The 16261-nt window shown below is 33.0% G+C and overlaps 1 protein-coding gene across 3 annotated transcripts in view; it reads left to right on the top strand.

Annotated features, from left to right (window-relative positions):
* LOC111152096 (ADP ribosylation factor like GTPase 13B) overlaps positions 1 to 16261 on the top strand; it is a 71366-nt gene that overhangs the window by 44818 nt on the left and 10287 nt on the right. For 2 of the 3 annotated variants that reach the window (XM_022510405.1, XM_022510418.1), the window contains 6 exons: positions 3749 to 3854; positions 4899 to 5101; positions 8625 to 8739; positions 11868 to 12093; positions 14398 to 14514; positions 15495 to 15563. In XM_022510405.1, coding sequence (XP_022366113.1) covers positions 3749 to 3854; positions 4899 to 5101; positions 8625 to 8739; positions 11868 to 12093; positions 14398 to 14514; positions 15495 to 15563 — 836 coding nt within the window. The remainder of the gene's footprint in view (positions 1 to 3748; positions 3855 to 4898; positions 5102 to 8624; positions 8740 to 11867; positions 12094 to 14397; positions 14515 to 15494; positions 15564 to 16261) is intronic. The other variant, XM_022510412.1, reaches the window with a different exon arrangement.

The following is a 16261-nucleotide window of genomic DNA, read 5'->3' as shown; positions in this document are numbered from 1 at the left end:
TGACCTGAGCCAAAGGCAGAGGCTTAACACACTGAGCCACCCAGGCGCCCCCCCCCCTTTTTAAAAGATTTCATTTATTTATTTGGCAGACAGAGATCACAAGTAGGCAGAGAGGCAGAGATTATATCTGCTATTTTAACTTTAAAATAAGTTACTTGCATAGTTTCAGTGCCGAAAACCCAAAGTTGTGCAGCAATCTGTGATACTGTTTATGATATCAGTATAACAAGTCAAAATTAATTTTTACCAGTGAAATATTTATAAAAAGTATTAGAAATGAAATTTATCTCACAGTACTAAATATCCTTACCTTCCCTTTTTTACTGAGTTGTTATGATTTAAGAGTATGAGGAGGTACTTTGCTATAATATCTATCAAAATAACATTTGCATTTATTCTTTGATTTAGTGGTCTTACTTCCTGGAATCTGTTCCCGAAGTAAGAAATAACTCCTTCACACACTTATTTTTCACAGCACTCTTTATGAAAACAAATCATTGGAAACAACCCAAAAGTCCATAGTCCCCAAATTATGTACTTTAAAATACCATTTCCCCAATATACATGTTTATATTTTCAAAAAGGAACAGTGGGAGGATGAACTAAAAACTAATGAAAATTATTACCTAAAAGAGAATGGAAGAAACAGAGAGAGGAAAAGGGACAGAGATGGAAAATAGTTCTGATTGTACCTTGTTTTTATAGTTTTGAATTTGGAACCATATAAACATTCTATCTCTAAAAGGCAAAAGAAGCCTGAAACAAATGAACCCGGGTACATATTTAGGTGGTGGAATAGCCAGACAGAGAAGGATTATTCAAAGTAATTTTAAAACTAGAGTATTTTGACCCATGCATCTTTTGTGGGATCTATCTTAGAGACAAAAATAATCACAAAGAGATCTTGACCTGAATTTAGTAGGATTTTTAGTAATAATACTGATATTGTTATGTTAAAACTCATATATGTTATAATATAAGGAAATAGTTAATGTTCGTGTTATTAGGAACTGTAGTTTTCAAACATTAGAAAAGAAGAGACACAATCAAGCTAAGTAAAACATAATATTAGCTTTAAAATGGAAAAATCAATATGGGCTCATGATTTAATTTTTTTTCTTTCTCACAAAAAACATTTTTCCTATCTAGAAGCAATGGCATTAATAGCAATAAATGCCCAGAGTCCCCAGATTATGATCTTTAAAGTACCATTTCCTTCCTTACTGAAAAGAATCAGGACTCTTTTTTTTTTTTAAAGATTTTATTTATTTATTTGACAGACAGAGATCACAAGCAGGCAGGGAGGCAGGCAGAGAGAGAAGGAAGCAGGCTCTCCGCAGAGCAGAGAGCCTGATGTGGGGCTCGATCCCAGGACGCTGGGATCATGACCTGAGCTGAAGGCAGAGGCTTTAACCCACTGAGCCACCCAGGCACCCCGAATCAGGACTCTTTAGAGAAATTCATGATTCCAGGTCTGGGACTTTTTTTTTTTTTTTTAATCTAAGAAGCTATCAAAGCCTATTGGAGTTGCACCAAAAGAGCACAGGAGCTAGTTCAAAGGGGATTCCCACTGACCAAAAATGGATAACTTTGAGCCTCAAACATAACAATGACTGTAATAAATTGAAACACATTAAATACATTTTTAAAACCCGTGAGTTCATAATGATATCCCTTCACAAACCAAAGGAAGCAATTTGGAGGTTGATAGGGCACCAGTTTATTAAGAAAACTAAGAAATGATGGCAAAGGATCAAAACATTTATGTTGACTTTCATTTGAATCATATTTAAGTAAGACCTACCAAGTAGTTGATGAAAGCTTACTTTTTTTTTTTGAACAAAATCCAGCTAGTAAATTCAGAGGGAATATAGAACTAGAAAAATCATGATTTTATAAGCTCTTATAAAATAATGAAATTAAGCAAAGGTCATTAATGGCTGTTAAAATCATTCGATGAAAGAAAGTTTAGTGGGGAACTTTATTTTGGATGAATCAAACTGACTCCAGCCAAATCCACTGATCCAATTTAAAATCACTAAATGTTCTATAACTAGATATTCTGTGCCTTCTCATTATCAGCACCATCTGTGAAATATGTTTGTCAAGATTTCATCTTGAAACTCGTCCAACCTATATATCTAACTGCAGATGTCACATCTACAGATGTGCATCTGACTACAGATATAGGAAATATTGGGTATGCATGTTAAAATGACCTTATAAGATAGTTGGATCTTAAACACAGGAAATTCTATAGAAATGGTACTTGTTTTTAAATAAATGTCATGGAAGGAAATGTGGTGGTGGTGTTGTTGCAGGGGTGTAAGTGATGGGATTGGGGATAGTATTAAAAAGATTTTAATGAATACATTGTAATGTGTATCTTGTTTGGATCTGAATTTGGATATAACATTATAAAAAAGATTGAGGAATGTTAGTTTTTTTAGGTATGATAGTGGTATTATGGTAATTTTTAAAAATTTTTAAAATTTTTGGGTGAAGTAACATAACTGGGCAGAGAAAGTAGAGGATCTGTAGATGAACAAGAATGGCCTAATGTTGATAATGTTTAAAGGTAGGTGATAAGGTTTCATTAGATTTATTATTCTATATATTTATTAAATAATATATTTTTGCCTCCAAAATGTCTATCAAACCCTGACAAGACAGTGTTTTATTTTAATCTCTGCCATCTGATAGGCAAACAGTGTTATTTTGTAGTAATTCCTATTTTTTTAAGATAACTTATTTTGGTTTTTCATTTTGTTTTCCCCCAATTTGTTCCTAACTGAACATCATGGTTTTTATGCCCAATGCTATTATGCCCAGTAAATTCAAAGTGACCCTACCTCTCCAGTAAGTTGCACATTTATGTGGACCCATTCACACACTGAAAATACAGATGAGCTCATATATTACAAGCTCAGTATAACTATCTGGTTGTTTAAAACAGGATACAGTTTGTATTTTGAGAAGATAAGGACATAATTAGTGTGAAAGTTAGAATTGATGGTTCAGGGCAATGGAAGTCCACTTCTTTTTCTTTTTGTAGTTTTTTTGTTGTTGTTGGCCTATGGAACTATTGTTTGTTTTCTTAACACTTCTGGTTAGTTGATTTTTGCCTTTTTTAGGCCAGTTCTTACAAACTTACTTTAGCAGTAATAAATCAAGAAAAAATAATGAAATAGATAGTACAATACTTTTTTTATAAAATTTTTAAAAGATTTTATTTATTAGAGAGAGAGCACAAGTAGGCAGAGAGGCAGGGAGAGAGAGGGGGAAGCAGGCTCCCCACCGAGCAGAGAGCCCGATGCGGGGGCTCAATCCGAGGACCCTGAGATCATGACCTGAGCTGAAGGCAGAGGATCAACACACTGAGCCACCCAGGCGCCCCTACAGTACTTTTTTAAAAAAAGATTTTGTTTATTTTTTTGAGAGAGAGAGATTCCCCCTAGCATGAGCAGGGGGAGGGGCAGAAGAAGAAGGAGAAGCAGACTCTCCTGTGAGCAGGGAGCTTGAGCCAGGGTTCAATCTCAGGAACCTGGGAACATGACCTCTGCTGAAGGCAGATGCTTAACTGACTGAGCCACACAGGTTCCCAGATACTATAATACACTTTTGAACCAGTGTGTTCTGTAATCAATAGGCTTAAATATTTGGAATAAGAAGAACATAATCAAAATAGTTTTAAGTAGCTTCATGATTATGTATTTGCTATAAAACTACTTCATTTATGTCTCTCTAGGTTGGCAAATAAACAAGACAAGGAAGGGGCTTTAGGAGAAGCTGATGTGATTGAATGCCTATCTCTGGAAAAACTGGTCAATGAACACAAGTGCCTATGTCAAATAGTAAGTTTTTGGGGGTTTTGCCCTACGAGATATGTTCAGCATAGCCTGGTTTTTATGGAGGTGATAGGCAATTAAGTGGTAGACAGCTAACAAAATAATTTTTTTTTTACCCAGGAAATCACATTCTCACTCTTCTATTGATATTATTTGCTTTAATGTAACATATGGTTTCTGTTTAGTTGTTACTTCCATAAACTTTCATGATTTCAAAGACTAGATTTGCTTTTTTGTTTAAGATATTGCTGATAGGACTTGTTAAGTTATGCAAACATGTCATACTGTAAATTTTGTAGATTGGTAAAGTATAAATATAAAATTTAATGATGGGAGAGGTTATAATGAGTTTTGAAAAATTGTATCAGGAGAGTTATCCTACAATCTTACAAAAGGTAGACAGGATTTAGTTGTTCGTTCTGGTTTCAGAAGATGACCATTAGGCTGTCAATCTTAAAAGATATTTATTGCTGTAAATTCCCTGGCATATAAGGAGTTAAAACTTACTGCCCCCCTTTTTTTTTTTTAAAGTAGGGGTATTTTTCCTTTGGCAGAACACTTTTGTCTTCCATTTTTTTTTTTTAAGATTATTTATTTTTTTAGTCATGAGAGACAGAGAGAGAGAGAGACAGGCAGAGGCAGAGGGAGAAGCAGGCTCCCCACAGAGCAGGGAGCTCCATGAAAGACTTGATCCCAGGACCCTAGGATCCTGACCCCAGCTGAAGGCAGTCAGTCAGTGGACTGAGCCACTCAGGTGCCTTTCCATTGAGTTTGTTTAAAATTATAACTGGCACTGTTGACTTCTTGTGTCATAATGTGTCTTATAGTCTACAGATGTAATCCATGAAATATTTCACCTTATAGGTACTAATGTTATATTAGTGATCATTGCAAAGATGTCTTTTGTAAATTAAATAAGCAGATGCTTCATATAATTAACTTAATGATGAGTTTTGATTTGCCAGTAATTATACGTAATGGTTTATGAACAGATATTTGTGGAGAGCTTTTAGTTTTAATCTTTGAGCCAAATGAATTGGTCTTTTTCAGGAACCTTGTTCTGCAGTCTTAGGATATGGAAAGAAAATTGACAAGTCCATTAAAAAAGGCCTTTATTGGCTGCTACATATCATTGCAAGAGACTTTGATGCCTTAAATGAACGCATCCAACGGGACACAATGGAACAGCGTGCTCTTGAAGAACAAGAGAAACGAGAAAGGGCTGAACGAGTGCGAAAATTACGGGAAGAGAGGCAAGTAGATTTATTTGTGCCACAGCACACGTGCAAAGTAAAGAACATCACAGCTTTATGAATAACTTTATAGTTTTATCTAGTCAGCTTCCTCTTGCTATATGAAGATACTGGGTAAAGTTTTTATTTCTGTGGATTTTTCTCTTACAAGTTTGGGTGGTAGGATTCTAATTTTTCTAGTGATGTTATAATAGTTAAATTTATTCCTTAGGTATTATTATACCAGAACATGAAGATTTTTATCTCTTCTTTTGAGTACTATTGGTGTAGTGGTTCTCACTCCATGGGGTGATTTTGCTTCTCAGAGGACATTTGGCAATGTTTCGAGATATTTTTACTTGTCACATGGGGTAGCTGGAGTGCTACTGGCATCTTGTGGGTAGAGGCCAGGGATGCTGCTGAATATCTTGTGACACACAGGACCACATCCCACACAAAGAATTATTGGGCTCAATACTTCAATAGACTGAGAATTCCTTCTTCAGTCTAAGCAAAGATAGAAGGTAAGCTGTTAGTGGATCTGTCAACTGAAGCAAAATCTGATCTTCTACACTAGTTTTGTCAGAAAGCAGATTAAATTGCAATATCTCAGTATTTTAAAATATGTTCCTTAAAATTATTTAAAAAATATAGTGCTTGAAAGCAAACTTTTAAATGGAATTTAGCAAACTCTGAATTTAAAAAAAAAAGGATTATATAAATTCTTCATAAAATTATAATAATCTGAATGTGTAAGGAAGTACACAGATTTGATTAGAAGTTGAGTTCAGTAATTAATGCCATGATTCATCTTTCTTTCTCCACTGGATTATGAGGTAGGGGAGGGGAGAAATGAAAAGATATCTGTAATCTCTCTCTCTCTCTCTCTCTCTCTCTCTCTCTATATATATATATATATATATATATATATATAATTTTTTTTTTTTTTTTTTTTAAAGAGGGAGGATATAGGGAGAAGTAGAGGGCGAGGGGTAGAGAGAATTCTAAGCAGGCTCCACACCCAGCATGGAGCCGGATGTGGGGCTGGATCTCACAACCTTGAGATCATGACCTGAGATGAAATCAAGAGTTGGAAACTTAACCAGTTGAGCTGTGCAGGTGCCCCAAAACGAAAAGATGTCTTTTTTTTTTTTTTTTTTAAAGAGGGAGGGAGAGCACAGCATAAGCGTGTGCACGCATTCATGCATATGCATGAGGGCGGGGGAGGGTCAGAGAATGAGGAAGAGAGAGAATCTTAAGCAGGTTCTGTGCTCAGCATGGAGTCCAATGCGATGTGGAGCTGTTTCTCAACAGTAAGATCATGACCTGAGCTGAAGTGAAGCGTCAGACACTTAACCGACTAAACTGGAGCCCCTAAAATGAAAAGATTTTTGAGTGAGTTCCTGTAAGATACAAAGTTGTCTTCTATCTATCTAATTTTGGCCTCCTATGTACTTTTAACATAGTTGTAGTTTGGTAGGCAAGAACCCACTAATTACCCTTGGTGATGCCTTTGTGAGATGCTTCCTTCACTGCTGAGGAAATCCTTTGATTACTGGTATCTTTTATTTAATTCAGTGAAAGGACTTACATATTTTTAGAGATAACTCTCCATCCCCACGTGCTCAGTAATATGAGCAGATCATTCATCTAGGTTTTTCTTGATACTAGTGGGAGGTTTTAGTAAATGTGAGAATCTTTGGTTTTCTCTATCCTAGTGTATCATATTTTCATGATACAAAGCTCAGTACAAGTCATTCAAGGAGGTTTACCTTTTATTTTCTGAAGACTTTTTTGCTTTTCCTCCATTAAGAACGCAAACAAAAAGAACCAAAAAAAAAAAGAGTTAGATAAATGAAGTCTAATGTTAGTCATTTTTTTTTTTTTTTTTTTTTAGTTTTTACCTTTTCCATAAAGATATTCTAGATCATGTTATGGCAGGCTTTTCTGTTACCCATTCCTCCTTTCTCCTAGCCATGTAACTTGTGGTCTGAGCCCTGTCTTATTGAGCAAAGAGACTCTGAAATTAAAAGTAAATTGGCATTTAGAAAACAGTTATTAAAAAAAAACACACAAAAAACCCTTTTTATTTAATTAAATCCAATGGAATAGGTTCAGATATTTTTGAAAAACAGTAAAACATGCTGTTGTTGATACCTGAAAATAGTATGTCAGTACTAGATTACCTGAAATTACGTAGGAATAAATGAACAACATTAAGAGCAATTACTGTCTTGTAGGTATGTTCGCTTACAGAGTGCTTTTACATACAGAGTGCTTTGTCTACACAACACTATGAGGTAGATGTTTTTATCCACATTTACAGGGAAGCTGAGGCTTAAAGATCCATATAGAAGTCCAGGGTCACAGAGGTAATAAATCTAACTCTGGGCTTCCTTTGTTCAGAATGAATGGATATATCTTTCCATAATAGAACATAATTAACAAATGTCATAGTATTGAGCATTCACATTATCGTACTTACAGTGTAGTTGCAGATCTACAGTACTTATTTTTCTGTCTTCAGCTACTTGTTTTAAAAAGTAAGTTATTCTTCATGCCTGGGGCAATGTTAACTATAAATAACAGTGATAGTAAGTGTTTCAGTAGTAACTAATCTGGAAATACTTCTTTAATCTAAGTGATATTGGGTAATTTAGTTTTATAGTTTCTCTACTTTTACACAGCAATGATTGTTATCCAGCTCATTTGTGACATGTAGCTTGACACAGCCCTGAAGAAGGGTGTTAACTAGAGAACTTATTTATTCGTTAACATCAATGAAGAGGCTGGTGTTTGTTTGGGAGGGTAGTTGAGGAATTGATTATATAGAATATATAGACTGAAATTAAGAAGTCGGTCAAAGGGAATGTTATTTTTGTTAGTATTTTTTTGTTTTAATTCAAAGGATCAACTATGGATTATTACTCAGCCACAAAACATAATGAGATCTTGCATTTGCAACAGCATGAATGGACCTAGAGGGTATTATGCTAAGTGAAATAAGTCAAACAGAAAAAGACAAATACCATGATTTCACTTACATGTGTAGTTTAAAAACAAACAAAAACAAAGTAGAAACACACCTATAAGCACAGAGAACAAACTGATGGTTGTAGGGAGAAGGAGAGGTGGACAGGCAGAATGGGTGAAGGGAAGTGGGAGGTATAGGCTTCCATTTATGGAATGAGTAAGTCATCGGATGAAAAGTATAGCAGAGAATATTGTAATAGTGTATGGTGACAGTAGCTACACTTGTGAGCATAGCATAATGTATAGACTTGTCAAATCACTATGTTGTACTTCTGAAACTGAAACAACTGAAACAACTATACTTCAAATAAAAAGTTCAAATGATAATCTTTACATGGGGCTAAGAGGTCTATTATCTGCATTAGGATTTCAGAAAGTCTCTCAGTAATTTAAAACCATCTCCAGATGTTTAACTTACTCAATTTAATAGCCTTAAACCTATTGCAAGTGTTCTTAAGCATGGTTCAGCATTTTCTCATAAGGAATTCCAAATTTTTCTCTCAAACAATAGAGAACAAAGAGAGCGAGAGCAGGCGGAACTGAATGGAACCAGCAGCCTAGCTGAGTTGGACCCTGAACCAATTATCGTTAATCCTTTCCAGCCAATAGCATCTGTCATCCTTGAGGTATGGACGGTGGCAAATGTAATTTTTATAACTTAAGTTATGAAATTGGAAGTTGAGAAAGGAGGTGGGAGAAGTGTTTTACCAGAGATAATTTCTAAAAGAAATTAAATGGATTCATTTTTCTTCTTCTTAAAGTTTGCTTTTTGATCTAATATAAAAAGGAAAGCTGACTTCTGAATTAACTGAGAATGAAAATGAAGATTGAATGTAGAAACTGTCATTGTTACTGTCCTGATAAATAATTTTTTGTCACTTATTTCATATGATAGTAATGTATTTACTCTTATTTACATTGTCTTTCTCCCTGTGTTGCTGTTACTATCCCTTAAAAGTACTGTTTAAATGCTTATGATGCATTTTAGAGTATGTAAATGATTTCCTAATTATTTTCCCAGGATACTTCAGATTGTTTGAAACTATAGTTAAGTTCTTCTATATACAAATATCATTTATTTTAATTTTAATTGTCAGAAGTTTTACCAAAATTAATTTTTAGACTTTAACCAGGAAGAAGTTAAGGGACTATGTGTGTGTGTGTGTCTGTATATTTCTATCTTCGTTTTCATTTTCTGCTGGTGACCAGAGTTCACATTGGCCCTTGCTTTAATTACCGTCAGCAGCCGTGCCTCCTCAGAGGCAGAGCTTCGTAAATCTCCATTCACTTAGAACTTAATGTGGCAGCTGGCTTGGTGGTCCCACCTGTATATTCTCCATTCCTCTTCCCCTGTCACTGCCTCCTTCCACACAGGTGCTCATCTGGAAAGGTGGATGATTGTTTCTTCCTTGGGGCTGCTGCTGAGGAGGGAGGCAGCTCCACAGGTAAGAAGATGATTGGATAGTTTTGGTATTGCTTTATTTTGCAGAATAATTGGTAATATGAGATAGTTTATCTTAAGTTGCTTAGATAACAGAAGGTTAATTGTATTTAATCTTTTTATTAACCCCACTACATTTACCTTAAGTAGAGCTTTTCTAAGTACATTAAAGGTGTCTTAATAACTTGAACTATTGATTTATCTCTATCCTGTTAAATACTATGGTTGCCAAGTTTTGTTGTATGTTCTTTAAAAAATACTGATAGAGGAAGGAAATCAAGATTGACTTTTCACTTTGAAACATGCATTTTCTCTATATTTGTAATAAAGCTCACCTTGTACATGAGGACTGATTATTTTATAGTATCATGGCTATAAATTACTTAGATGGCCTTAGTGCTTCTACCAACATTGTATATTTGATGATATAAAGATGTGAACAGTAATGGTGTATAGCATAGTATACCTTAAATTCAAAGTCCCTGAACCTAATTTGTGGCATGCAGAAAGTACAGACAGTTATTAAGCTTTTAAACTGTGTTAATTTTAAGAATATGAGCAGTAAAGAAATGAAATAAATGAAAACAAATTACCTAAAGTCTTCTTTTTACTTAGCAAATTTTTTCTTTCCATAAAACTTCTTCTTTAAAATGTTTGCATTTTAGAGAAACTTTACATTCCTTTGATTTTTACCACAGATAATTAAAATTGTGAGGTATTATTTCCAAAATAGACCGATCAAACCCAGTTATGCATGAGCACTTATTATAAGATAAAGGTGACATTTCAAATCTGAGAAAAAAGGGAGTTAGAATAATGAACAATTATTTGGAAAAAAGTAAAATTAATGAACAGAGTGTACCAAATTCAACTCTAGAAGACTTAAGTGCGTAAAAAAAAAAGAATTAAAGTACTAGCATATAATATAGTTGAACATTTGTATATAGTTGGAGGAGAACTTTTTGTGTGTGTGTGTGTGTTATGTTAGTCACCATACAGTACATCATTAATTTTTGATGTAGTGTTCCAAGATTCATTGTTTATGTTTAACACCCAGTGCTCCATGCAATACATGCCCTCCTTAATACCCACCACCAGGCTCACGCATCCCGCCCATTCCCCTCCCCTCTAAAACCCTCAAGTTTGTTTCTCAGAGTCTACAGTCTCTCATGGTTGACAGTCAAGCCACAAATCATGAAATGAAAAACAGATCAGTCTTATTATATCAATTTTTAAACATCTGTTCTACGAAGTTAAAGGCAAAGAACAAACCTTAATGAGAAATTTTTGAGACACGTAAGACAAAAAAAGAACCTTTAAAAATTCCTATGAAAATAATGAGAATCTAATAGAAAAAAAGGTTTTGAGTTACCATGGATAGTTCCCGACAGAAAAAAATAAAAATGACAATAAAGTTACTTAATAGTTCATCTTCACTAGCAGTAAAAAATAATTAAATTGAATTAAACTAACACTGAGGTAAAAATATATATATTTTAGTTTGGTGGACATGTAAAAGACTGATGATAATATATAGGTATTGGAGAAGATATGGGGAAATGTCTCTCCTAACACTGCCTGGAGTGTAAATTGACTTTAACTTTTTTAACGGGCAGTGTATTACCCAATACTTATTGATCCAATAGTTCCAGTGTTAGGAATTCATTCTAAAAAAACAATTCAATAATTGTATTTTTTAGAATGAAAAATTGAAAATAATTTGTCTCTTCATTAGGAGTTGGTAAATTAAGTTATGCTATAACCATTCAAAATGATAATATAATTGATGAAAGTAGTAATGGCTAATGCATATAGCATATAGCATACAGCTAACACTTTATTGTGGGTCAGGTACTATTCTAAGCACTTCATGTATTCACTGACAAGGAAAGAAATATATATTCTTAAGTAAAAATTTCAAGTCTTTTTTGTTTAAAAAACAAATCATAAATATGTATATAAAGAGAGACAGTCACATTTATGTGTGTTTGTGGGTGGTATATATCTGTATGTGTGTGGGTAGGAAAAGAAAAACACTTCTTAGTGATTGTGCACCAAACAGAGATCATTTCTTAATTGTGGAATTACTGGTAATATTTGTTTCTTTGTTTTCTTTCTTTATACTATCTGTGTTTTCTGAAATTTTACTGATTACCAATTAGTATGCTTTAGTGATATATTCAACAAATAATTTTTTAATAGAAGTATCACAGTACCCCAAAGTTACAGAATGCTTTTGGATTATAAGATTTCTTCCTTAAAACTATCTTAGATAACTATAAGATTAAAAATGATATATTTCATTTTTGTTAGAATGAAAGAAAACTTGAAAAAGAAAAAAAGAGACAAAATATGGAGAAAGACCATGATGGCGGCCCCCTGAATCGTAAAGTGGAGCATGAGCAAATAGAGACACAGAGCCAGATCAGTGACAGTAGCCAAAAAAACAATGAGCTTGGAATAGTAGAAAATTATAAGGAGGCATTAACACAGCAGTTGGAGAATGAAGATGAGACAGACCAGCGATCATCAGAATCAGGTGATAAATCTAGTTATTAAAAATATATGTATTTATAATACACACATACACATAAGACTTACCAGTACATGTCTCATTTTTCATGATTATTTTCACAGAAAATGTACTGTTATATTTTTGTCTCTAGTTGCAGTATTTGTCATGGTTTTCTCATGGTTTTGAGTTTCTTGTTAGTGAATTTGCTAACTCTTGTTTTTATTCATAAAGGCTTAAAATGTAGTCCTTTGTAATTTAAAAGAATTTCAACAGAAAATTCTGTTTCCAGTTTTATTTCATGAACTTGGAATATAGCATAGTCCCAGGAGTCCTTGGAATGTATTTAACCTCGAAGATACTTTGATGGGGTTTTTTTGAGTTTTATTTTAAACTTCATAATGCTACAGTCAGCATCATTTCTTTTATTGACTTGCTATTTCTGCAGAATACGACATACTCAGTTGAACATTTTTAAAGTCAATAGCCATTTTCCTCTTATTTTAATATACAAAATCTTCAATTCATAATTGCTTTTCTTTCTCTAAGTGGCTATGTGATTTAACAGGAATTCCTGTCTTTGGTATCATAGACAGAATCAGACCACTTGAGATAGAATCAGGGTATTTATTATATTGCACTGTATTGTTTTTAATCTTAGTTTCCTCATCTTTAAAAGGGAGATTTAGCATCATTTTTTTTTTCCACAGGGTTTTAAGGTTACTTAAAATAAAAATAATCCTATAGTGTTCCTAGGGCAGAGCCTGACACATGACCCAATGATCATTACTTCCTTATGACTTCTAGTTAGCAGTATAGTTTCATTATATGTAAGAATTTTTGTACAATATCAGGAAGGTTATGAAAATAAGATCATAATCCCTGAGGTTCAGATTAGCTAACGGATATTTTGCTGTATAAAAATTAGATTTGAAAATTATACCTTTTATAAATTGGGAAGGTAGGACAGCCATATTCTTACCCATGTAGTTCTGTTAACAGAGTTAAACAGAAAGTAGATTTAAAGTGGCCTCTCAATATATTGAAAGAACTTTTGAACACTAATACCCTTTGTTAAAGAGCAGAAGATTTGGCAGATTATTTAAAAGTATAGCATAGGAAGATTTAAGATAGTCAGTCATATAACTATAGTAATAATATATTTTATGCTATAGAATATAGCTTCAGATTTATTATTTAATGCAGGATTATGTTATTTAACATAACAATCCTACGGTATATTATTCCCATTATTTTGAATAGGAAATCAGGGACTTGGAGAGATTGAGAGCCTGCTTCATACCATCTGCCCATTATCCTGTGCTCTTCGTGACCCTGAACTATTCCCATCTTGAAATACTGCATGGTTCTGGACTCTTTCCTTTTTCTTAGCTGTTAAGCTTAGGGTTTAATTGTAAAATGATGTCTTTGTTTTTCTCTGGAGTAAAATGTCTCAAATGACACAAGTAATTTATTTAGAAAAATAATGTGTTTCTAAACATGTTTATATTTCTCACTGCTTTGTAGATTTCATAGATGTTGGCTATTTCTCATATAACAGATAATTCACATTTTACTAAATGTATTACATATATGTAAATTAAGCAGCTGGGATTGTCAATTAAAATATTTCATTAATTTTAGTGTTTGGTTATTTAACTACTATGCCTTACCAGTTTTCATTGTTAAAATTTACATGTTAATGACATAAATGTCCTTAAATTGTTTGTAAGTATTTAAGTGAGAATCTGTAGTTTATTTTTTAGAAAGAACACAGATTCAATTCTGCAGTTTCTAATAATGTGATTTTGCATAACTTATCTGGGTTTATTTCAATGGGTAATATATTTAAATTTGATTGGGGTCTTTTTTCACATTTCAAAGAATTATTTTTGGACTGTTTATACCTGGAATCCATTCCATATATTCTACGAGAGAAATCAACATCTCTCTCCTTTCTCTGGGCTATTCTGAGTTTCATGAACATCCCTGCAATTAAACAATTATATTTACTTGATATGACATTTGGAAAAAAATGTAAGTTACTTTTGGAATGGTGAACTTTTTTTGTATTCTAATAACTTATAAAACTTAAAATACAGGCTTTTTGCTGTTTGTATCATATTCATCAATTATTCAATAAGTAATCATTTAAAAAAATTTACTCTTAGTAAAGGCAGATTTACATTTCATTACTGGTAATAAGTTCCAAAGTTGAAGATGTAGTTTTCTAGTAATGATAATATGAATAGAAATTCTAGGTCCATTCTTTTTCTTATAGAAGATTATGTTTTCTCAGAGGCATATAGTTCCATGTTTATATTCTTTTAGATAACAGTAAAAAGAAAACTAAGAAACTAAGAATAAAAAGGAGTCACCGTGTAGAACCTGTTAATACAGATGACTCTGCTCCTAAGAGTCCAACACCACCCCCACCTCCTCCTCCTGGTGAGTAAATTGATATTGATACTAAATTTAGGAATACTGCTTTAAAAAATAAGGAAAAATAAAGAAATTTTGTGATTTTATTCAATATGTTTACTATTTTGTGAATTTATGAAAAAGGAAGTTTTCTATGTTACTTTGTTCAAAATTTATTGTAAGTATATATTTCCTTTTTTTAATCAGAAAAAAGTATTTTCTAAAAGTAGAAAATAGTGTGTAAAATTAATAAGAACACTTTACCCAACCACTTCCTAGAATGGATTCAAGTCCTACTTGAAATATCAGTCCCCAAATTGCTAAAAGGAATTTAAATTTAATGAATGGATGGCTAATGGAAGTTTTTAAAAAGTTAGATCTTTCATGCTGAAAGTTATCATTTGAAAGCAAGATGTGTGAATTTTTCCAATATATTTCCAACATACATACTAACCTTCTAAATTGTTGTGAGGATTAAAAGGAATATTGCATGTAAAACACTTGTATGTGCTAACTGCGTGGTGATTGTGAGAAATTTCTCAGTACTAGGCACAGTACCTCACATACCATAGGTGCTCAATAAATATCTAAATGTATATGTTTATAGTGTCCTTTTAACCCTGTTAGAAGGCTTTAGGTGGTAACATTTTCCTTTGGGAATTATTTTAAGACTTGTTTCTAATATTTCATTTATTAGTAAACATTTGTTTTAGCCTTTGCTAGGGCTTGGAATAGTAGCCTACGGTAATTTTTGATGGTGGTGAAGATGCTTATATTTTTGACAAAGATAAGTAAAAACTTAAAGCAGATGTTACCAGCCTATAATTACACTTCTAAATAAAAACTATTTCAAATAACTTTGTGGATATTCCATATTGTGTCATTCCATATACATATATGACTTGACATCGAATATTATATACGTTCCTGTCAAGGGAGGGATCCTCTCAACAGACCTAAAGAGACATTGTTTAACAGTGTTTTAAAATCTTTTTCTTTTTCCTTAGTTGGCTGGGGAACCCCCAAAGTCACTAGACTTCCAAAACTTGAGCTTCTTGGTGAAACACGTCATAATGGTAATGCAAAAGGATCAGTTTTCAAGTATACGTATTACATCCACTTTTCTTTACCTCATTACTTCAACAAATTTTTATTTTTGGAAGGCTTTCAAGTTCACAACCATCCTTTTTCATTATACTTCACTTTTTTCATTTTATTTAATTTTTTTATTCTTTAGTGCCTTTTGCCTCCATATAATTTGTTTACCTTGGAATACAGATGTAAAAATAATCATAGTTCATGTTTATCCACTATATTTACGTAAAGTGGTATGAAAAGTGAACAGTTACAAAGAAATTTAAATTAAATATGAGACATACAATTATATATAGTGTTAAAAACAGCATTGTCCCATATGTGCTCAGTATACTCTGTGATAATGCCACATTAATGGTTTTTTCTCTTTTTCTAATAAGACCCAGCTGCTGAATATTAAAGTCAAGTAAAGATCAACACAATTTGTAAAATCAGAGACTAAACCAACAAACCAAATAAGGTTCAGATAAATTGAAAGTTACTAAAGGCTTATAGACTCAAGAAAACAGTTTTCTTTGGATTAAATTAACATAAGGTGTAATCTTGTGAATATATGGCATTAGAATTCCATAACTGGAAAACTAGAGAAGGGACAGTTGGGTATAGAGAACTGCCTGATAAAGCAGACTGAAGTTCTGATTTCAGACCATCAGCTTAGGCTTTTTTTTTTTTTTTTTTT

This window comes from Enhydra lutris, unplaced genomic scaffold (assembly GCF_002288905.1).
Source record: "Enhydra lutris kenyoni isolate GAN:26980312 unplaced genomic scaffold, ASM228890v2 scaffoldscaffold2, whole genome shotgun sequence".
NCBI classification, from domain to species: domain Eukaryota; kingdom Metazoa; phylum Chordata; class Mammalia; order Carnivora; family Mustelidae; genus Enhydra; species Enhydra lutris.
This window is presented reverse-complemented; position numbering and strand designations above follow the sequence as displayed.